General features: G+C 33.7%; 1 protein-coding gene and 1 long non-coding RNA gene across 4 annotated transcripts in view; one reads left to right on the top strand and one right to left on the bottom strand.

Annotated features, from left to right (window-relative positions):
* LOC105218523 (chitin deacetylase 1) overlaps window positions 1-25,050 on the bottom strand; it is a 41,035-nt gene that overhangs the window by 437 nt on the left and 15,548 nt on the right. For 2 of the 3 annotated variants that reach the window (XM_011194154.3, XM_054228151.1), the window contains exons 2-6: window positions 5,392-5,637; window positions 1,871-2,007; window positions 1,655-1,808; window positions 653-833; window positions 48-570 (exon numbers count right to left, since the gene is read on the bottom strand). In XM_011194154.3, coding sequence (XP_011192456.2) covers window positions 48-570; window positions 653-833; window positions 1,655-1,808; window positions 1,871-2,007; window positions 5,392-5,637 — 1,241 coding nt within the window. The remainder of the gene's footprint in view (window positions 1-47; window positions 571-652; window positions 834-1,654; window positions 1,809-1,870; window positions 2,008-5,391; window positions 5,638-25,050) is intronic. The other variant, XM_054228152.1, reaches the window with a different exon arrangement.
* LOC105218522 (uncharacterized) lies at window positions 14,033-15,496 on the top strand. The gene is made up of 5 exons (XR_008470634.1): window positions 14,033-14,149; window positions 14,238-14,477; window positions 14,583-14,759; window positions 14,828-14,929; window positions 14,985-15,496. It is a non-coding gene; the product is annotated as an uncharacterized LOC105218522 (long non-coding RNA).

Below are 25,050 nucleotides of genomic sequence, written 5' to 3'. Positions count from 1 at the left end.
GAGAGATTTGTAATATTTTATATTTGTGTTTGTTGCCAATGTTTTACCAAAAATGCCTGCAAGTAATCATTATTTCTAAACCAAGTCGCGTGGAAATATAATCCGAATGGTGCACGATTCGACAAATAATGGCGTTTGAAATTGTGGTTCAACATGCGATATACATCGTCGCCGCCTAATTGAGATGGACAACTATCTATCATACCACAAGTAAAATCGCCTACTTCTAACTGATTTATGACAATCTCCCAAATACCAGGATAACTACGTGAGGGGCAATTCTGATTTATGCCAGTACAAGTGTGAGGCATCTTATAGTCCAAGGTATACGGCCATAATGGGGGATTGCTAAATGGGGCCACCATCGAAGAATCATAAACAAAACCAAACTCTTTCATCATTAAAAATTGTCTATTCCAACCAATACGGAGAAATGGTACTCGCATTCCTCGAATATCTTCCATTCGCACATTAGCAAAACGATTTAGAATGTTAGCTTGTCCAACCATTTCATCGAACCAGTCCTCAATAGTGGCATTTTTTGACCACCACATCTCCGGACCACGATGTCTGTAAAATTGTTTTCTTTTTTTATTGGGTTTAAGTTATATAATTGTAATAAAAGCAGAAATTTTAAAGAAAATGAACATACGTTACCGAATGTGCAGCAATTTCATGTCCCTCGTTCCACAGTTTCTGCACAAATTGATAATTCGTGTACTGATGCGAAACAAAAAATGTGCCCTTAATTGGACAGCCATTTGGATTAAGGTTATTTGGATTAAACAAAAGCTTAGTATATAGATCGTAGTTCTCAAAATTCACTGCATCGTCTTAAATATATAAAAATGGGATCAAGAAAAAATAAGCGATTCAGAAACTAAATGAGTGAGAAAGTAAAAATGTTCCAAAAAAGTTTTGTTGAAATTGAATTTGAAAAAAAAAATCTGATTGTTGGAGTTTTGGTTTATGAAAATTTCAATGTGCAATTATTATTATTAGGTCTACAACTTTGCTTCTTTGTAGAGATCTGTTTGCATCCTAAACTTATTTTCAACTGAAAAAATGTCACTTTTTGAGCAGAACTCTCGACATTTGCACGGAATACGCATGCTTATTAAGGTTATTTGGATTAAACAAAAGCTTAGTATATAGATCGTAGTTCTCAAAATTCACTGCATCGTCTTAAATATATAAAAATGGGATCAAGAAAAAATAAGCGATTCAGAAACTAAATGAGTGAGAAAGTAAAAATGTTCCAAAAAAGTTTTGTTGAAATTGAATTTGAAAAAAAAAATCTGATTGTTGGAGTTTTGGTTTATGAAAATTTCAATGTGCAATTATTATTATTAGGTCTACAACTTTGCTTCTTTGTAGAGATCTGTTTGCATCCTAAACTTATTTTCAACTGAAAAAATGTCACTTTTTGAGCAGAACTCTCGACATTTGCACGGAATACGCATGCTGCCAGAAAGATTTAAATTTACAAAAAAACGGTGGAAGCAAAGTTGTAGACCTAATATATAGCAATTATTAAGTACAGTAACAAGCGAAATAAGAGCAACTTTTATAGATTAGGCTAAGTAAACTGATATAAACTTCTGAATTGTTATTTCTTTACTTGTTTATTCTTATTTCTATATACATTGCTTACCAAACGTTAACATTATCATTTGTGGGATTGTACTTGGACTTAGTCGGCCTGGTACTTGTATGCCATCTTTGGAGCAAAAACAATTGGGTAACTGACATTCACGAACGTCGCAAGAAACAGCAGCATTGGGATCGTTATCCATATCGCACCAACCCTAATATATAAATATTAATATTAATTATTTGTATTAAATAAAGCCTGTGTTAGTCATTTTACCTCATCGGATTCATCTGGACAATCTACAGAGCCATCACAAAAATATTCGTTTGGTAGACAAGTGCCGTCACCGCAACCTAAATGCGTTTTGTCTTTGCATCCAGCTTTTTCCAATAGTGGTTTAGGGATTTGTGTTTCTATAAAGATTTCATACATATATACATAGATAAGTAGGAAAGATAATAGATAACAGAACATGACAAAGTGATAGAAAATATTTTGAATGTAGCTGTCTGAATGTTTTAAAATCAAAGGGAGATAAATATCTTTTTATATATGTACATATGGGCAAATCCTGCGTTACGAACGCCACATTCGTACGCGTTTTCGGATTGAAATATAACAATTTTTTGGTCTTTCAAAAGACATACCTTCAAGTTATACACAGTGTTTAGTGGGATTTGAGTGTACTTTCGAATGTCATCAAAATATTTTTTGTAACAGGTTTAAGCTGCGAAAAATTTGATCTCAAAGTATTGTTACGCACGCTACAAAAAATGGAAGTAGCTTTGAAGGTTGAGGTATGTTTTCGTAATTTTTAGCAAATTTTGTATAATAAAGCACACCAAATGAAATACCTTAAAGAAAGATGAATATAAGAGAATTCTAAAATAACTTACTTGCTGCCAAAAAATTGTGTAGTTTTTTATCAATGGCCGTGAACCCAACGTTACGCACGCTACGTTACGCACGCTAAATTTTTGCCATTAGTATATAAATAAAAACAATTGTATTTATTTTAACAAAACAATTTATACTATTATTTAATAAGATTATTTAATTCATATTTTATGTTTATAAATTAATTTATTATTGTATATATGTTTATAAATAAATTTTATGTTTTGCTGAATCTGCCGTTAGTGCTATTTCGAGCTCATTTTCATTAAGAAATGAAAAATAATGGTTGCTTTTTATTCCGGGAATGCTCTTAACGTTAGCCCATCTCTCCGAAAGAAATGCAGTTGAATTTTTTATATATGTACTGCTTACATATAAAATAGAAATACCATTTATATTATTTTTTGCCAATTTAAAAAAATCATGGGCGTTATTAAGAACAATATTCCGAGCTTTCACCATTTGCCAAATTTTTCTCTTTATGACAGCTCCAATTCCGTCTACTGCACCCTTTCCGTGAGCAGTTGCAAAAAAATTCCACTCAAAGTTGGTCAAATCTAATTTTTCTTTAAAAAACGGTATAATACTCAAAATGAACTTGTTTTTAAATTGACTTGCACAGCCATCAGAAAATAAAAACAACTTCGAAATAGCGTTTTGTTCTTTAAGTTTCTTTACAATTAACTGGAGAAAGCAATAAACATCATATTTATTCTGTGACAGTTGATCGCTCGTAATAGCAAATGATCTTGTGCAATTGTGCAACCAGGCAACACAAGTAAAAATGGTAACTTGGGAGTAACTAAAATGTGCAGACTGAATTTCATTTTGATTGAGGAGCCTATAGTTTTCCGCAAAATCGACTTGCAGAACAGCTTCATCTTGTTTAATAGATATTTTTCGGTCTTGAAAGTATTTTTGTTGAGCCCTTTTAACGTAAGTATGCAGTTTAACGTAAGTATGCTGTTTAAAGGAAGGTAACTGAGATTCCAATTCATTAATCAAATCAGTTATTGGTCCTTTCGTATAACTAATGATGATGCGTTTCTCCAATGCTTCCATTCAGTAAGCTCTTCGAGTTGATTAATGTAAATCAAAGGAACGAAAGCGTCTGTAATGTCTTTAATGCACTTGTTACATTCATTCCTCATACAAACTTCATTGGTTTCGTCACAACACACTTTTCTTAAAAAATTTCGGAAGTTAGATGGGAACATACGAAAAATGCCAAACATAGCTTCCAATAAAAATGAAAAATTGGCGTGGTACTGGCAAACACACATGTTATGTGGAAGCTTACTAGACAATTCCACGTGTTTTGGTCGGTTGTTATAAAATTTAGTACGTGAAATATTTGTTCCAGGAAACGTTGTTTTAAACAATTCATATGCTTCTCTAATTGTCATAACCATGAATCTTTTAGATATTGGAAGGTTATTTGATTTTGATATAAGTGTGGACTTTCTTCCGGCAGTTTCCGTAGAGATGTCATCGTTAGTGTAAAACTCATAAATCATTTTAACATTTTCGTCAACCGTATTTTTTGTTTGTTTCTTCTTCCTCTTTCAAGTATTTTTCTGTAAGCATTCTAAGAATTTCCTTTTTTTTTGTTAATGTCTTTTGGTAACGCTAAATCCACTTTTTTTAAGGCCTTGTAAAGGGTATTTTTGCACTTATATGCACCATCCAACGATATTATTGGTTGCTCTTGTTGTTTTGGTTCCTTTATCTTTCTATAAATTTGCATACGGTTTCGGTGGTCAGCCTTTAATTTTTTTGATAATGAATCATCATTTTTAAGTTTTTCTTTAATTTTCATTTTTTCGCATTTTTTAAACGTTCTATTTGTGTTAAGTTTTCACGGGATTGTATTTTTTTGCTACGCTCTGCACCCGTTTTAATTTTTTCAACTGTTATTATTAAATATTATATTGTAAATAAACAATTTTCTGTGGTACCAATATGCCGATAATCTAAAGTGACACTGAAAGATAATTGCAAATGATTCAAACGAAACCAAAGCCGAGACAACGTGAAATTTACCGTTTAAAAAAATAATCGCTAATCGGTACGATCATAGTAGGCTAAGAATAGTAGGCGAATAATAGATTTAAGAAGCGAAGTGATAAAAAAAACAGAGTAAAAATTGCAAAGGTTTCTATTGTAATTTTTGTGAGAACTCAAATCGTTACGCACGCCACAGAAATGAATATGCTGTAATTTTTTGGTTTTTAATTGTAGAATGAAATTTTTTTTTTCTTAAAAGCAGGATACTTATTTAAATTTAAATTATAGATGATTTGTAAAAAAAAAAAATTTCTACTCACAATATAAAAAAAAACCTGATTTTCCGTTACGCACGCTACAACGCATTTACCTGGCATTTCATACCAAATTTTAATGTTTCCAGAAAAGTAAACGAAATTTTTTTTTACAAATTTTAAGGAGAATTGAGTGAATAACAATATGGCTTTCGATTGGACCATCTATGTTAATATTAAGCAATGATGAATACGTAAAAAATTTCACTATATTGGATAACATCTGCAAAGACATGAGGTAGGGTAGGATTTGGTAATAATTTTTGTATTAATCGTCATCGAAATATTTTTTTTTTTTATAAATTTATAAAATTGGATATCTATTCTAATGCTCCATTAAAAAAAATTAGGTTGGATTAAGTTCAAATATTTTTGGTTGGTAGACAGTTTCTGGGATATGCCCATATGTGCATACTTATAATATGTATATACATAATTGTCTTTCGACAATAATATCCTGTTAATATATTTTTAATGAATTTCGGTTGAACTTGGGTACATCAAAAATCAAACACTCTAAAGTAACGAAAATGGTGAATATTTCGTCATAACATTATTTAGAAATATATATTTTCTTACCTGCTGTGACATCACAGTTATCCACATTCTGCTTGAAATCACAGATTTGTCTGACAACATCAAACAACAAGCCCTCCGAGCATTTAAACTCAAAAACGTCACCATCCAAGCAAAGGAAATACTTCGAACATTCACTGTTGGTCCAAATTTTATGCACTGGCCTACTCGGATCGCGATAGAAACGATCATTTTTTAAACATTCAATGTTCGGCCGAGTGTTACGTTTAAACAAATTAGATGCTTGTGCTAAGTAAAAATATAAAGAATAGTGAGAAGGACATATGGTGAAAAACTTTTTGTAAGATGTATATTATTTCTCAAGTTTTATCGAATCGTATCACTAAAGTTTAATAATACAGAATGTGGAAAATAATTTCCCTCATTTAAGAAATAGTCCTGTTGGAGGCATAAATCGGTATCAAGAAAATTTTAGTTAAAATACTATACAGTAAAAGCTCTTTATTCGCGGGGTATATGTTGCATAAATATGCCGCGAAGACAGAAACCGTGAATACGGGATGGTAATTTATATGGGATTATAGGGGATATGTTCCTAGGTGACAAAAAAAAAAACAAATAGGTATGTAATAAAATGATTTAATTGAAGTTTTTGAACATTTTAATTAATTATCTTAAGGCTTAGGCAATGGTTTGAAGAATTTTGTAATTTTTTCTTGCTTAGCAGTTTTCAAAAGCTCCTTCAATTCAGATTGATACACAGCAGTCGCATTAGCAATTTGTCTCTTAAAAATTAGACTTCGTTCCATAGACGGATCAATGTTCAGAAAGAAATCGCAGAGCTCATTCGCAGGTGATCTAGTCGGGTGTGCTCATATAATTAAGCCAATGTAACGAAACCTTAGCAATCACTATCTGTGTAAAAAAAAATATTAAAAAAGGCAAGAGTTTATTGGTTCCATTTAATTTAAAGTGTTTTTTGAAAGTTTTCTAAAAAATGGGTAAGAACAAGAGTTCAGTTCCATGTGAGCCCCTTCTATATGTAAATAATACCAAAAGTTCAAAAATATTGCGAAAATATTGGAATATTTAAAATTTTCTTGTAATAAGATATATTTTACTTTTTTATTAGTCCATTTGACATTTGAGAATATTGGATTGGATACCTATTGGAATAATTTTATTATTATGTATGTACCTATTAGATCCCCGAATAAAAAAATTTTTAGTCGCTAATATAGAAATTGGGTCTAATTTTTTTAATCCGCGAATAGTGAAAACGCGAATAAAGGAAGCGCGAATAAGGAGCTTTTACTGTATTTAAAATTATTCAATTCGGATGCCATTTATTGGTATTAGTTAATAACAAATGAATAGATCTTTTTTTACTGCTAGAAGCATTGACAAAAATTATATTTAAAATTGAAATGTTACTCTGACGAACAGAAAAACTATAGTATGTAATAAAATGGGTTTCACCATTAATCCTAACCGATTGTCTTATTAAATTATACAAAATCTGTAGAATATTGCCCTAGCCAATCCGAGGAATAGTTTTAGATATACGAACTGAAGAACTTATTGTCGCGAAGTATTATGCAACAATTTTTTTCGTAAAAACCAAAAATTCAATTTTCATTCATTCATTAGTCCCAGTTTTTGTTTTTTTGTTTTCACTTTCCTGTTGATGTTCCTGCAAGGAGATATGCTGCCAACGCGGGCGAACTTTCGGCTCGCTGATAATGGCATAACAATGGCAGAGATTCTAATATTATATTCAAAAATTTCAGTAATCCCTCATATGTGAGCCATTAATACAACAAAAAGTTAAAAATTAAAAGTAAAAAGTAAATACTTAATTTTTTTTATTGTAACTAGCAGACCCGTCCACATGTTTTTGTGGCTAAGGTATAAATTTTTTTTTGTCAATATAGTGAAAAAATTCTTACGCATAAAGACAATAGCCGGTAAATTTGAAAATTATTGATATACATTATTGTAGATATATTTTAAGCCCAAATCAACATAGTTTGTTAAACTTATATTGAGGTATGCAACAAATTAGTAAATTACAAAGTTGGCTCAATATTGGCTTCGATGACGATATTGATTAGCTTCTTCACAGCCAGTCTTATTCCATTGTAAAGTCGAGGTTGATTTATGTTATACAACATGATGACAACTGATTCTACTTTTAATTGCTAAGTGAGTGGTGATAGTCCAGGCAATTTTAAATAGTCTGTGGGATAATTTACTACGTCATCCATGTTTGTAGCTGTGTCAACTCTTCTGCAACGAAATTCTAAATTGTCACCTTGATATAATCGACATTTTTTTAACACCAAAATAGGCCATTCAATCAGCCATTTATGGTTATAACATTGTGGTTTCATGTCAAGAAATACGCGATGAATAAGCTTCTCTTTCTAGTTCATGAAGTGACAGAAATCTGTTGGAAATGTTATTAATCCGTCGAGGTGTCAACTGCGACCCTACCATTTCCAACTGCTTGTACAATCGCAGTTTGATATTGTTGCAAAAACACTCGTATCTTAGTGTTAATTGGCGATTCTTTATGTGTTGCCACAAATTAGATGATTTTAGGTTAGCGAGTTCGTAAGCTTTGCAATTTAGGAGTAATTTCAAGGCGGTACATTCTACCGTTTATCTACCAACTAACAGGTGCCAAGTTGCCTCTATTCCCGTTATACTTTGGTGGTGAAAATGAGTGAAATACATAGATATATAATAATTTTCGTTATTCTAGTGGACTTTATGCCGAATATATGGGTCACATTGTGTGTAAATTTAATAAAATCGGATCAATAAATTGGGAGAGTAAAATGTTCAATTGCAGCCGAACTTAGCCTTTCTTTACTTGCTATAAATTGCTTTCAGCTTTCGACACAACCTTATACAATTGAACAATGACTAAAATATTTTAACAAAGCAACAATGACAACCTTCAAAATATTATTAATTTTGGTTTTCTTTTTTATATTTTTGTTGCAAATCAAATAAAATTCTCTTATTTTATGTTCCTCGCAATTTTTCCATATTTACTTTTGAAGTTATACTTCTTATACGACTTCGGAAAATGTTGCGATAATTGTTTAACGCTTCAGTGGAGAGGGAATAGCGTTGAACAATTAACGCGAGAGAGAGAGAGTGAATAAGAGTAAAGCTCCAGTTACCGATGCTTGATGTGCTGAATACACGCGTTCTTATGGGCACAGATTTTTTAACAACAGAACGACTACGCGACAACAGACTTGTAGTTGTCGTTGTCGCCAAATTAAAAATGTTTCTAATTTTGCCGACGACAATGGCCGCTGTAGAGCTGCCACTAACATGTGAAATGTAAAATTATTCAAAGTTCTCACAAGTATGACGTTATTTTGCCAACAGAAACGTAAAATAGCTTTGATATATCATTTATAATAACAATCGATTATTTAAAACAAATAAATCGACCATTTTTACATTTTTTAAGAAGAACCATCCCGGTACCTCTAAAAACATTCTAAACAAAGAATTTGCGAAATCGGTTCAGCGGTTCTCGAGTTATGCGCTTAGCAACACATTTTGCGATTCATTTTTTTATTATAGATTAGATAAAACAAATTATTGGACCTATACATATTCTTGTTCAAAAATCCGTTCTCCATATGTAAGCAGCTAATTTCTGTTAGGAAGATTTTCACTAACATTTGATGTTAATAAAACGATAAAAGATAGTTTGAAACGTGATGGATAAACATGAAATCAAATATTTTTGAACGTTAATTTATTTTTACAAAAAATATAATAAGTTGAAGTAGAAGACAATATTAACAAGTAAGGAAGGGCTAAGTTCGGTTGTCACCGAACATTTTATACTCTCGCAATTTATTTATTTAATACTAATATAATACACAATTTAAAACACATATTCGTCATATATAGTATAAAGGCCATTGAAATTGGAACCCCTAACAGTATTTATGAAAACTTTTCTTATAAAGTGAAAGGAATCAGATGGAATTCAAAATTGAGTTATATGGGAAGTTGTCGTAGTTGTGAACCGATTTCATCCATTTACCACACGTGTTATCAGGGTATCTAGAAAATATTATATACCGAATTTCATTGAAATCTGTCGAGTAGTTCCTGAGATATGGTTTTTGACCCATAAGTGGGAGATGCCACTCCCATTTTTCATTTTGTAAAAAAATCTGAAATCACTTTTAGTAATTTTCAACTTAACCTTTGTATGGGCGGTGGGCGTGGTTATTATCCGATTTCTTTCATGTTTGGACTGTATTAAGAAGTGGCTAATAAAACGACTGCAGAAAGTTTGGTTCATATAGCTCTATTGGTTTGCGAGATATTTATAAAAAACCTATTTGGTGGAGAGGCCACGCCCATTTCCCCAAAAAAATTACAACAAAATATGTCCCTTCATAGTGCGATCCTTCATACCAAATTTTATTTTCCATAGCTTTATTTATGGCACTTTATGTGTTTTCGGTTTTCGCCATTTTGTTTCATCAAGACATCTTAATTTTTACTCAAGTTACAGCTTGCTCAGACGGACGGACGGGCAGACAGACATTCGGATTTTGACTCGCCTCGTCGCCCTGATCACTATGGTATATATAACCCTATATATAACTCGTTTAGTTTTGGGTGTTACAAACAACCGTTATGTGAACAAAACTATAATACTCTCTTAGCAACTTTGTTGCGAGAGTATAAAAATGCTAAACAATTCATAGGTAAACACATTAATATACATATGTCGCGAACATATTAGCACAATATAGCTAAGGACAGTGAATCAGTAACAAAGTGCGAGGTCAATTAAACCTAGTGGGGTTGCACTCCGGGAGTGCAGGCAGAAGTGAAAACTTGAACTTATGGCGCGTTGGGCACTTTTTTGGAAGAGAATTTTTAGGTGCGCTCGCGACATGAGAAATTGTATATAAAAATGAAGTTTATCAAAGCAATGTGGGCACTTTTTGAATGGACATGAACAATGTTTTTATTAATTCTATTAACACTTTAGATTTGTTTTTTTTTTTAACACTATACCATAGCAGCAACACAAGTCAAATGAAATATTTAAATAAATAAATTTTCCGTTTAATATTCATTTGTAAAATAAATATACATAAAGAACTCTAAATCTCGTCTGTCGTGAGCATAGAACTTAGAACATAGCGAAATAAATTCAATTCTGAAAACTTTCAACGGGGGATTTACCACACTACCGGGGAATTCACCTTCTGAAAGGTTAACAGCGATTTCAGTTTTAGCAGCAGGGAATCTGTACAACGAGAAATTGCTGGCACATGAAATAATCATGTGATATTTTTCAAATTCATTTAAATTTTTTATTATTTTTTATTTTATGTTATTTTAAACTAATTTATAAATTGATATAATTACTAATTAAAATCATATTTTTACCCAATTATTAATAAAAATAATGTTTATGATGAGCGTCGAACCTGTTGCCCTTTCTCAACTAGGGAATGCAATGGCTAGGCAAAATAGGAAAATATGTGTGAATGTATGAACGTATGTATGATAATACACGGATTAGATTGTGCGAGAATTTGTCAATTGATGGTAGGCAATTCTGAAAGTCATGTTTTATTAAATTTATATATTATTCATAAATATTTTTATTTCATTAAATTTTTATTAGATATTTTTTATTTATTTTAAGTTAATTTTTATTTATATCTGATTAAAAAGTTCGTCTTATTCTTTTATTATTTAAATAAACTATATAATAATCTTTAGTATCATTATGAACTCGAACAATCATTGATTTGCCGTCGGCAAATTTCATAACAATGTGTATATTCAAATATTTTTACTACAATACACGTGCAGAAATATTTATGTATGTACATACGTACGTATAAATGTGAACATACAAATCTACATTCCTCACAAGTGTCACTTCGACACATCTTAAAAAAAAAAACAACTCGCCTACAACAAAAAATTACAAGAGCATTTTCATTCATAAACACATGCGTACTATCAACAACAAAGCAAGTGGACTTCATTCATAAACGCATGCGTCGCGCACATCTCCGCGCATGCCTTGCCTAAAAGCGGTTTGTATGGCGGATGCAAAAAACCACAAATTCAAACAATTTCTGATATTTCCTTCAGAAGAGAAAACTGGCAGTGGCCGAGAATCATATTCATATTTCTATTAGAACTAGCATCTTATGCTATGGATTGTAAAATATCAATTAAGCTGATTTATTTTCAACAGTTTTTAGACGGTGCTCGGGTTCAAATCCTGGCCGAAGTCTTATTTTTCGCATATTTTTATATTTCTGCCACAATTGATGGCAAATATGAAAATTAATTGTTTTGTGAATTTTGTCAAGCACTGTTGCCACTTTTCGCTTTGACTTCAGCATCAACATCGAAATATGATTTTAGCTTTTGCCATCATCGCGAGGAAGCAGTTTGTCGAGAGCGACGCCTGTAGCGGGGAAAAGAGTTATCTAGATAGTTGTTGTTGTTTCTATGACACATGGCAATTCGTAATATTTAACATATGTACATATGTACGTACACTTGTAAGTTTGTCGGTCACTCGCGCATATTGTGCGTTTATGATTGCGCATTTGAAGGGATTCCCTGGTTATGCTTACATACAAATATACTTACATATTTATGTAAGAACTATTTTGTATATTTGGCATGTCTTTTATACGATTGCGCATATGATACAAGCGATGTGGTCAAATATCTGAATGCAGACAAATATGATATGAAGATATGATGTTATCAAATGTGAACTCAGTTCAACTTTTTACATTTTTCGGTTTCACGTCTCCACATTTGCAATATTTTATAAACATTTTTTTTTTTATAAGTTATTAAAATTACTTTAAAATCCATTTTATGAGTTTAAAAAATCAAATTAATTATAAAAAATTAATAAAAAGCCATAAGAAGTCAAAATAGTATATCATATCAAAGCATGGTCGTATCACATCAAAAGGCCAATCGTCACTTATTTTCATTCCCCCCGACAGTCAATTCTGTAAAATAATAACGAGTATAACAGCAATTGGTGAATTCCTTACTCGTCGGTTTTCAGCTCTGTACACGAGCAATCGAGCATCACATACAGATCAAAATGCACCTTCTCTATGTTCTAAGTTCTCTGCCACTACACATGCAAAGTTTTTCAGCTTTTGCCAACACATACGCAATAGTAATTTTTGTAGTTAAATGGCAATCTCGGTAGTTAGAGTGGCAACATTCATTAACTCTAATTTTTGTATGTATAAGAGAGAGATGCACGTACTACAATGAACCGATCAAAATCTCCGCCATGGCCGCCATTCATATGAAAAGAAAATTTGAAGTGAGTGGATGTAAGTGCGTATTAATAATTTGTTACTGATATTATTTTATATATATTTAATTATCTCCATACAGAGCGGTACTATTGTTGACTGGATTCTGCAGCTTATTTTAAGGAAATAACTGCAGAAAATGGCAAAGCGAGTTGCAACTAGGGATGGCAAAATAATTTTTTTAATCGATTAAATAATCAAATGATTAATTGCAAGATTTAAAAAAATAATTGCAATTAATTCCAATTAATGTAAAAAAATCGATTAATCGATTAATTCCAATGTTTGCAACTTTGCGTAAAAATAAAACCAATAAAATATAGGAGACTATATTCTTATTTCAGACATTCAAATTGTGTTCGTATATACACAAAAACAAAAACGGAAATAAAATTAAAATATCATATTAAAAATTCATTTGTCTTAGCATAAAGGAAAATATATTCATTGAATATATTCAGAAAATTTAGAAGTCTGTTCAACCAAGTTTGAAGAAAAAGCAATTTCGATAAACTTTTTGTTGTCAAACGATTGCGTTTTTCGGTCGTAGTTGCACCCGCTTTTGAGAAAAGCCGCTCAGCTGGTACTGAGGTACCAAGTAGATGACAATACTTTTTTGAAAGTCCGTACAGTTTGGGTAAACGGTTTTCATTTCTTCCCAAGCATAAATAGTGTTTCGACTTAGTTCTAATACCTGACAATTCAAATAAAAGCTCAATTCATCTTGTGGAGATGTAAAATCGTTGTCCTTCCTTCTTCTTGTGTGCACTAGAGTGCACAAAATGGTGTCAGTGTCATCATCACTTAGGGAAACATTGTCTTTACTCCAAGATTGCAGAGTCTAATTTGTACACATATATTTATATATAACTAGAAGAAATTTAAAATGTAATACCGATTGCTCCGACTTACCACCAATTTGCAGGCTACAGTTGCATGCTTTAATTTTAAATGCTGCAACATATTTGAAGTGTTATTAGAAAATTTTAAATTTTTGCAGCAAAGTTGACATTTAACTGGCGCCATTGCTCTTCAAACAACTGAACGTAAAATGCGTTTGACTTAACTGTAAATGCAGTGTTACCAGACATTCATTTGTTGATATTAAACTACGTTGACATATTAGAATTTAACTATGTTTACACCGTTTGCAATTTCGACCCTTGTAGCTAACTTAGATGAACATAAAATGTATTAAATTTCAAAATGCTGTTTGCGATTATTTTGCAATTACTCGAGTAATAGTCGAGTAATTAGAAAAGGTGTTTCGATGCAATTAAATCGTAAATTGAATGAAAATAATCGATTAATTTAATCAAATGATTATTCGTTTCCATCCCTAGTTGCAACGCACATCTGGTGCGTACATGCGAAACTAAAAAGAGAAGCAGAACAAGGATTATGCTACTTTAGGCAGATGGGTGAGTTGATAATATCAAACCTTATGTATATACTAAACATAAAATCTTTTGCTAGAATATACTTTTATCTTTTTATTATCCTTTTCAGATATTTGCAAACTTAGGACGAAAAATTAAAGCTTAAGCTGAATACCATTGGTGGCTACAATGACAAGTCTGAAAGGACTAATAATGTTGAGGAATACAATTTGGAAACATGTACGTGGGAGAGCATGCCTGCATTGCCACAGCACTTATGGGGCATGAATGTGGCGCTATTGAATGAAAGCATCTAAGTTTTGGCAGGTTATGTGCACAATGCAGCTGCGCAATTGGACACTGTGTATATGTATGTGGACATTTTTTAAATTAATAAATAAATAAATTAATTACTTAATAAATCTATTAATTTATTAAATAATGAATTAATAAATAATAATAATTTATCATTTAGGTTAGACAATAACGGCACAGAGTGGCAGCAGGTCGCCAATTTGTTGAAACCACGTTTTGAAGCAAACGTCACGGTATTTGACTACGGCTGCAGGAACACCACTTGCCGATTGTGAATGCTATGACGCAGTGAGCAATACTTGGACACAAAGTGCTGGAACCTCGCGGTAATGTTGGTGTAAGTACTAACATTTGACGGTAAACATACACAAGTTCGAATAAATTATTATGTTCTACCTTTTCCAGTTGACAATAGCAAAGGGGCAAATTTATGTGTTAGGCGGTACAAAAAGTGTTGGTGGCGTTTGTTTGCAATCTCATGATCCAGTCAAAAATGTGTGGACAAAGGTTTGTTACTGGTAAACACAACTTTATTGTTTTATATTATAATATTTACTTTCAGATTTCTCCAATGAATATTGAACGTAGCAACACATGTGGCTTATATCTAAACGAACGTATTCTAGCCATTGGCGGTCTGGCAAATTCAAAGGATAATTAACAGAGCTCTAAAAACAACATTGAGGCGCCGATGTTGTTCATCTTGCTTCTAATTAAGTATACATTATTAGGCTGAAGTTACAACTTAACATTTTCAATATTGTGATTGTTAACTTATAAATTTTGAACGTAATAATATTATTTATTATTATTAATTTAAATGTAAAATAGTCAACAATCGCAATAGTAGTGAAATGTAATTAGTATTGTATAACAACACAAAAAATCAATACTTAAAACTTTTGAGAAATTGTAAATTATAAAAATTTAATAATTAATACTAACTTTGTATGCAAAATATGTAAATTTTGTTAATGTATAAATGATAGCCGCAAAAACGTTTATAAAATGAAAGTTTACTTTCTACTGAAATGTTAATATTTAAAAATTAATCTATAATAATTATTAAAAATGTAAAATACCATACTAATTTATAAATGTAAATACCTCATACCATTAAATAAATAACAATAAAAATAAAAAAAATTTAAATTTTTAATTTTTAAACGGAAAAGTAGGTGACCTATAGAATGAAGACCAATGAACCAAATTTAAGTAACGAAACGGTGACCCAACAAATGACCAATACCTGATTAAAGGGTTACCCTGAAAATGATAAATCGAACAGTCTCCACTGATAGATGGCTGATTAAAAAAAACTACTACAGGGGGCTCTGCTAACCACCATATGCATTGGACACCAAAATCAATGAGAGAGAGCGAGCAAGATAATCACACCGACATGCCGTAAAAGAGGAGAAATGGTAACTTTTTTCCTGCTGCTAGAACAAAAGAGACCAAAAAGATAATACAAGCATTCTTTACTGGTAACCAATATTCCATATGATAAGTAAGTCTACTCGTCTTGCAGGGTGCCTCCTCGCGACGATGGCAAAAGCTAAAATCATATTTCTATGTTGATGCTGAAGTCAAAGCGAAAAGTGGAAACAGAGCAAGCAGCTGGACAAAAATCACATGGTCCTTTTGGATGCGCTCCTGCGGCCTATGCCAATAGTATTCTTTTCCATCAGACTGGTATCGGTTGACAATTTTACGGCATGAATAATTATTTTGCAACAAATGTAATACATTGTTTTCAATATCAGTTGGCGTTTTTCTCATTTTTGAAGATCTTTTAATTTTTTATTTAAAAATCATGTTAATCACTTCACAGTTCAAACAATAATGCACAAATAGAGCAATAAAAGCTTGATAACGAGACAACAAATAATAACCCCAACGGGTTAAATACCGTTACATTTTAACAAAGCAGTATCGTGATAATGTTTATTTCTTGTACTGTGCAAAAGTGTCCGAATAGTAAATTCTTTGTTTTTTTATTTTTTTTTTATTTTTTTGAAGCAATTTATATAAGTTTTTTTGCTTTATAATTTAGAATAATGTTCAATTAAATAAAAAAATACATACATATATCTGATAATATACCCATATTTGTATTATTTTCATTACCTTACTTCCTTAGTGCAAAACATCCGGACAGTTTAGCTTCTCACTATATGTATGTATATTTCTGCACGCGTAGTAAAAATATTTGAACATACACATTGTTATGAAATTTGCTGACGGCATTATTGCTCGAGACCATAATGATATCTAGATTTTTATATAGTTTACTTAAATAATTAAAGATTAAGACAGAATTTTTAATTAAATATGAATAAAAAGTAACTTAAAAAATTAAAAATAATATAATAATAACAATGAAATGAAAAATAGATAGAAAATTAAATTAAATAAAACAAGTAAGGAAGGGCTAAGTTCGGGTGTAACCGAACATTTTATACTCTTGCAATTTATTTATTTAACTTTATTAATATAATACACAATTTGACCCACATATTCGTCATATATATTGTATAAAGTCCATTGAAAGTTGGAAACCCTAATATTGGGTTAGAAGCACCGAGATCCTAATGTTCGATATATGGGCCTTGAAAAACTATGGTCCGATTTCGGCGATTTTTAGAATGGGGCTGCCACACTATAAACGTAGTATTTGTGCAAAGTTCTGCATCGATATCTTCACTAGTGCTTATTTTATATATTGTAAAGTAAACGATACAGATCGTCTTCAAAGTTCTGGCCTATAGGAAGTAGGCGTGGTTGTAAAGCGATTTGGCCTATTTTCACAACATATCATTGGGATGTAAGGAAACTATTACAAACCAAGTTTCATTGAAATCGGTCGAGTAGTTCCTGAGATATGGTTTTTGACCCATTAGTGCCACGCCCATTTTCCATTTTGTAAAAAAATCTGAGTGCAGCTTCCATTGTCAGCTTCCATATGTCATTTCTTATGTGAAATTTAGTGTTTCTGGCGTTTTTCGTTAGTGAGTTAACCCACTTTTAGTAGTCTTCAACATAACCTTTGTATGGGAGGTGGGCGTGGTTACAATCCGATTTCCTCCATTTTTGGACTGTATAAGGTAGTACCTAAAATAAACGACTCTAGAAAGTTTCCTTGATATAGCTTTAGTAGTTTGCGAGATATGTGCAAAAAACTTATGTTTATGTTTAAATATGTTTTTTGTATATATCTTGCAAACCAATAAAGCTATATAAACCAAACTTTCTGCAGTCGTTTCTTTTAGCCGTTTCCTTATACAGTCCAAAAATGAAAGAAATCGGATAATAACTACGCCCACCTCCCATACAAAGGTTAGGTTGAAAATTACTAAAAGTGCGTTAACTCACTAACGAGAAACGTCAAAATTTCACAGAAATGATAGCAGAAGGTAGCTGCACTAGGATCTTTTTACAAAATGGAAAATGGGCGTGGTATCGCCCACTTATGGGTCAAAAAACATATCTCAGGAACTACTCGACAGATTTCAATGAAATTCGGTATATAATATTTTATTGACACCCTGATGACATGTGTGGAAAATGGATGAAATCGGTTCACAACCACGACTACTTTCTTTATAACTCAATTTTGAATTCCATTCCAGGAATTACCTCAGCCCTCATATCTATATATGACTTTCATTATTCTATTAAACTTTATGCCGAATTTATGGGTAAATTTGTGCGTTATCTTAATAAAATTTCTTCAATAAATTGCGAGAGTATAAAATGTTCGGTTGCACCGAACTTAGCCTTTCCTTACTTGTTTTAATTTAATTTATTCTTTTTTAATTGAAAGAAAAATGCCACGACCCACACGAGGAAATATAGGTCGGCGAACGTGTCATGCAAATGCTACGGCATTACAATCACAAAAATGCTACGGCGATCACAGACTCCAGATGAACGAGCACAAGCTAATGCATCGCAGAGTGAACGTAATTTAAAATTTCCTAAATTTCCAGATGAAACGCCCGGCATGTGTTGTGCTAATGGCAAAGTGAGATTGCCACCATTACAAACTCCACCCGAACCATTGTCTTCATTAATTTTTGGGACTTCTGAAAATTCGAAGCACTTTTTAAGTCATATTCAACAATACAATTCGGCATTTCAAATGAATTCTTTTGGTGCTACTAACATTATTAGAGATAATTTTATGCCGACGTTTAAGGTAAATACTTAAACAGGATTCTCCCAATCAATCTATAGTTTTAAAAATTTTAAAATTATTATGCAATTAAAATTGCATTCATGTTGCAGATTCAGGGCCAAATTTATCATCAAGCTGGTTCGTTATTGCTCCGACGCTGATTATCAATTTTTGCAAATTTATTTTATTGGTGATGAAAATCGTGAATTGGATCAACGTTGTGCAAGTGCTTTGAATACAAGACGAGAAATTATTTGTGAGCTACAAAGGTTTTTCCATCAGCATAACGCATTAGTTCAATTGTTCAAAATTGCTCTCGATCGTATGCCCTCTGATCATCATAAAATCGTAATAAGGGCTGATAGAACACCTTTTGGAGAGCATGAAAGGCGATTCAATGCACCGACAATTGATGAGGTTGCAATTGTAATTCGTGGTGATCAGTTTCAATCACGTGATATTATACTTCATCGTAGAAATGACCAATTGCAACTTGTTTCGGAACTTCATCGTAGTTACGACGCATTACAATACCCAATATTGCATTGGAAAGGTGACGATGGCTATAATATAAATATACCAATGATTGATCCACGAACAGGTAAATAATATTTTCAGTGTGTTGAAATTTCATCATTTGTAGAAATTTCTTAAATCACATTTTCCACTTATTTTAAGGAAATGTACAACGAAGCTTTGATAATAATTGAAGATATGTGTCTACGGACTGCAAATAGAACATTAGTACAACTGGGTATGACCGCACCAAATCGTGACATGCATGATCTGTTTGATCGTGAATTGCAACGTGAGCAGGTTTGCGTTTATTTGTACAATCGAATATAACCAAAATGAATATTCAGCAAAAACATGTCTATGACACAATCATGCAAGCCATTTCCAATAATGCAGGTGGGTTATATTTCTTGGATGCACCTGGTGGTTCGTTCGTTATATCACTGATTTTAGCCACTATGCGATCGGAACAGAAAATTGCATTGGCATTTGCATCTTCGGGAATTGCTGCTACATTATTAGAAGGTGGTCGGACAGCACACTCTGCATTAAAATTGCCATTGAATGTACAGGTAATTGAAACTCCAACTTGCAATATTTCAAGAAATTCTGCTATGGCAAAAGTTCTGCGGTTAACGTCAATTATTTTATGGGATGAGTGTACAATGGCGAATAAAAAATTACTAGAAGCATTTAATCGAACAATGCAAGATTTACGTGGTAACCAACAGCTTTTTGGTGGTGCTTTGATGTTACTGTCAGGGGATTTTCGACAAAAATTGCCTGTCATTCCTCGGTCAACTCCTGCTGATGAAATAAATGCCTGTTTGAAGTCATCAGTTCTTTGAAGATATGTACAAAAATTGACACTGACCATTAATATGCGTATTCACCTACAAAATGATCCAGATGCCCATGAGTTTTCAAAACAATTGTTACAAATTGGTGATGGCAAAATACAAATCGACAGAACCAACGGATTGATCACTGTACCGAACAATTTTTGTACAATTACGAAATCGATAGATGAATTGATTGAATATGTGTTTCCAAATATTCTTCAGAATTACAGAAACCATGATTGGTTGAGAGAACGCGCCATTTTAGCACCGAAGAACATTCATATCAATGCCATAAATTTTCAAATTCAAGCAAAACTCCCAGGCGTAGTCACGACATATAAATCAATTGACAGTGCTATGAATCAAGAAGAGGCAATGAATTATCCAACTGAATTTTTAAATTCATTAGAACCGGCTGGTATGCCACCGCATTGCTTGAATCTGAAAGTGGGTTCTTTGATTATATCATTGCGAAATATTAATCCACCAAAACTGTGTAATGGCACCAGATTGGCAGTGAAAAATTTATTGCCAAATTTGATTGAAGCTACGATCTTAACTGGTAAATCAAAAGGAGAAGTTTGTTTAATACCGCGTATCCCTATGATTCGAACTGATATGCCATTTGAATTCAAACGATTACAATATCCTGTGCGTTTATCATTTGCGATGTCCATCAACAAAGCGCAAGGGCAAACACTTAACGTTTGTGGTGTGAATTTGGAGGAATCATGTTTTTCACATGTCCAACTTTATGTTGCATGTTCCAGAGTCGGTACCCCCAGCCGTTTGTTTATTCATGCTCAAAATGTAAAAACAAAAAATATTGTTTATTCAAATGTTTTGGATAGCTAGCAAATAATTAAATATATATTTTTTTTTATAAATGAGTTTGATTTAATATTTCACTTTATACGTAGCGAAGCACGTACCGGGCCGCTATAAATATTATATGTATTCATTGTATTGCTTTCAAAAAATCATAAAGTTATGCTTATCTGTAACTCCACATTCATTGACTGTTAGGCGGTACAAAGTTCGCCGGGTCAGCTAGTATTAATTTAAAAATTTCTATAAAATAACTTAAAATATAAAATAAATTGCAAATGTAAATCTTAATAAGCAAGCATATGGAGAATTGACGTGAGAACACCCATTTCCCCCTTTGTGTCTAATGATCTCAATTCTCTGATGCTGTGGTGTATTATTTTTCTTTCGAAGTGGCGAGTTTTCGATGTTCCCTTATATTTTAGCACACAAAAAGTTGCGAGTTAACATTTGCTTATTATTATTATTATTTGTTCTTTGCTTTGGTTGCTATTCCCGTTTGAATTCAAAATTGTATGCTGCCTTTCCGATGTTCGTTTTTATCATTTTTTAACTATCGATTTTTTGCGATACCAACGAACAGCAATTACCTGCTTGAAGAACAATAAGGCGGCGGGGGCCGATGGATTACCGGCCGAGCTATTCAAATACGGCGGCGAAGATCTGATAAGGTGCTTGCATCAGCTTCTTTGCAGAATATGGTCGGAAGAAAGCATGCCTGACGATTGGAATCTCAGTGTACTCTGCCCAATACATAAAAAGGGAGACCCCACAATTTGCGCCAATTACCGTGGGATAAGCCTCCTCAATATCGCATATAAGGTTCTGTCGAGCGTACTGTGTGAAAGACTAAAGCCCACCGTCAACAAACTGATTGGACCTTATCAGTGTGGCTTTAGACCTGGAAAATCAACAACATACCAGATATTCACCATGCGCCAAATTTTGGAGAAGACCCGTGAAAATAGGATCGACACACACCATCTCTTTGTCGACTTTAAAGATGCATTCGACAGCACGAAAAGGAGCTGCCTTTATGCCGCGATGTCTGAATTTGGTATCCCCGCAAAACTAATACGACTATGTAAGCTGACGTTGAGCAACACCAAAAGCTCCGTCAGTATCGGGAAAGACCTCTCCGAGCCGTTCGATACCAGACGAGGTTTCAGCCTGGACATCCACGCAGAATCACTCTTGCCAACAGGTGCTACTATGGACTAAGTAGGCAATTGAAAAGTAAAGTCCTCTCTCGACGAACAAAAACCAAACTCTACAATCATTCCCGTCCTACTTTACGGTGCAGAAGCGTGGACGATGTCAACATCCGATGAGACGGCACTAGGAGTTTTCGAGAGAAAGGTGTTGCGGAAGATTTATGGTCCCTTAAACATTGGTAACGGCGAATACCGCAGACGATGGAACGATGAGCTGTATGTGTTATTCGACCACATAGACATAGTCCACCGAATAAAAAGACAGCGGCTACGCTGGCTAGGTCATGTTGTTCGAATGGATGAAAGTGCTCCAGCTCTGAAAGTATTCGATGCAGTACCCACTGGTGGAAGCCGAGGAAGAGGGAGACCTCCACTCCGATGGAAGGACCAGGTGGAGAGGGACCTGGCTTCGCTTGGTATCAGGCGATTTTTTAAGGTCGCAGTACAGGAAGTGCCCGTGTAGTTTTCGCAGTTTTGGGTCTTTAATCCGTGATAGTACCAAGAACAGTACTGAAAGTGCACATGTAATTTTGGTTCGCTGTTTTGGGTCTTTCATCCGTGATTGTACCAAAATCATTCACTGAATTATGCAAGAGGTATATATAAATTGCTAAATGATGAATGTAATGTGCACGAAAGGGATGAACGATCACACGTACACAAGAGTTTCGGGTACTTTTGTCAATTCGCCCTTAATAATCGCATAGAAACTTTCATTGAAAGTGCTAGTACCGCTCCCTGGCTTTTTCGCCGGTTCCTGTCTTGCAGGGATAATACTCTGTGCGACATGTTGCGAGAGTATACAAATTAAAAGAAATAGATCCTTAGACCAGCATCCTTAGACTATCCATAACGACCTTTTCCATGTACAATTTGTAAATATTTTGTACTAACATGCTGGTGTAGTGTATGATTCAAGCTTGCAACACATTTAGCGATTCATTTGTATTATACTCTCGCAACAAAAGTTACTAAGAGAGTGTTGGAAATAAACAGTTAAGACAGCTGCTTATATACGTAACCGCACAGTAACAAAAGTACTCGTAGATGAGACGCCATATGAGTTGTGGGCGGGCATGAGACCAAGTGTAGGACATTTTAAAGTATTCGGATCGACGGTAGTGGCTCTCGATAAAAAACAGACAAAAAAGTTTCGTTCTAAAGGTAAGGAATACATAATGATCGGGTATTCTGAAACCAGTAAAGGTTATCGTCTGTATGATCTAGTAAGCCGAAAAGTTATCGTCAGTCGTGACGTAATATTCGTTGAGAATACTAAAAGTAGTCAAGAGGTAGATCCAAAAATAATCGTTTTCGGTGATGGTGAACTGGATGGCGTAGTATTGCCCACAGAGGCAACGCAGTTGCAGAGTAACATCGAAGGTGGTGAAGTAGCAGAAGATAGCAGCGCGTTGATTGAGAAAGGTGTAGAACCTAACGAAGAGGATCGTGGCAGCAGCAGCATACAAGATGGTGTCGTGATTGGTCGAGGCAGACCAAAGTTGTTACGTACAGGTATGAGACGAAGACCAAAGAAGCAATACAACGAGTTACATATTATGAATAAAAGTTCTTCCGACGCGCCAAATACTGTAGAAGAGGCGTTAAATAGTAATCATTGTGGCGAATGGAAAGCCGCGATGGAGAAGGAGTATTCAGCACTCGTACGTAATGATACGTTCTACCCTTGTAGAATTACCAGAAAATCATAAGGTAATCGGTTCCAAGTGGGTATTCGCGATTAAGCGTGATAAGCATGGCGTGGTGAAACAATATAAAGCACGTTTAGTAGCTAAAGGCTGCAGTCAACAGTACGGAATAAATTATTTCGAAACGTTTTCTCCTGTGATCAGATATGCCAATATACGTATGATAATCGCATTGGCAGTAGAGCATAAACTACATCTACACCAAATGAACGTGTCATCAGCGTATCTGAACAGCGAATTACATGACGAGGTTTACATGAAGCAGCCAGAATGTTTCATGGATAGAAAGTATTCAAATCGTGTGTTGAAATTGAAAAAATCTTTGTATGGTCTCAAACAAAGCGGGCGTGAGTGGAACGCCAAATTAGACTTTGTTCTTAAAGAATTGGGATTTAAGCAATGTCCCAGTGAGCCGTGCATTTATACCAAGAGTTCTAAAAGTGTGACGAACTTGATCGCAGTGTATGTAGATGATCTGATTATCGCGAGTTCCAGTAAGCCAGAACTCATCCAGATAAAAGCTAAGATAGCAAGCAAATTTGAAGTAATCGATGGTGGACAGTTAACACATTTCCTGGGTATGGAAATCGAGCGTGACGGCGAAACTGGTGGTGTAACATTATGTCAAAAACAATATATTTTAAAGCTACTTAATGATTATAATATGGAAGATTGCAGAGAAGTCGCAACTCCATTAGATGCTGGGTTTAAGGTGTATTGTAGCAGCAAACAATGCAATAAGGTCGACAGGGTAGAATATCAATCTATCATAGGTGCATTGATGTATTTGGCGATTTCTACGAGACCAGACATTCTGCATTCGGTGAGTAAATTATCACAGCGGAATACAGATCCGCATGTAGAACACGAAGCAGGAGTAAAACGTGTGTTACGATATTTGAAGAAGACAGCAAATTATAAATTACACTACAGCATAACCGGCAAAGCTATTGAGGGTTTTGCAGACGCAGACTGGGGTAGTGACCCTAGTGATAGAAAGTCGTATTCAGGCTATGCTTTTGTAGCAGCTGGTGGCGTATTCTCTTGGGAATCGAAGAAGCAGAACGTTGTGGCCTTAAGCAGTACTGAAGCCGAGTATATAGCGTTATCTGCAGCAGCGAAAGAGGCATCCTATATTAAAAAGCTTCTTAAAGAAATGGGTTTCGAGCAGAGCGGACCAATGAGGTTAAACAACGACAATCTAAGTTCGCAAAGCCTTGTGAAGAATCCAACCTATCATGCTAGAAGTAAGCATATCGACATCAAGGTTCATCACGTCCGTCAGATGTTTAGCAATAATGAAATAGAGTTAAATTATATTTCAACCAGTAATATGATG

This window comes from Zeugodacus cucurbitae, chromosome 3 (genome assembly GCF_028554725.1).
Source record: "Zeugodacus cucurbitae isolate PBARC_wt_2022May chromosome 3, idZeuCucr1.2, whole genome shotgun sequence".
Lineage (NCBI taxonomy): Eukaryota > Metazoa > Arthropoda > Insecta > Diptera > Tephritidae > Zeugodacus > Zeugodacus cucurbitae.
Note: the sequence above shows the minus strand (reverse complement) of the source record. Positions and strands in the feature narration are given on the sequence as shown.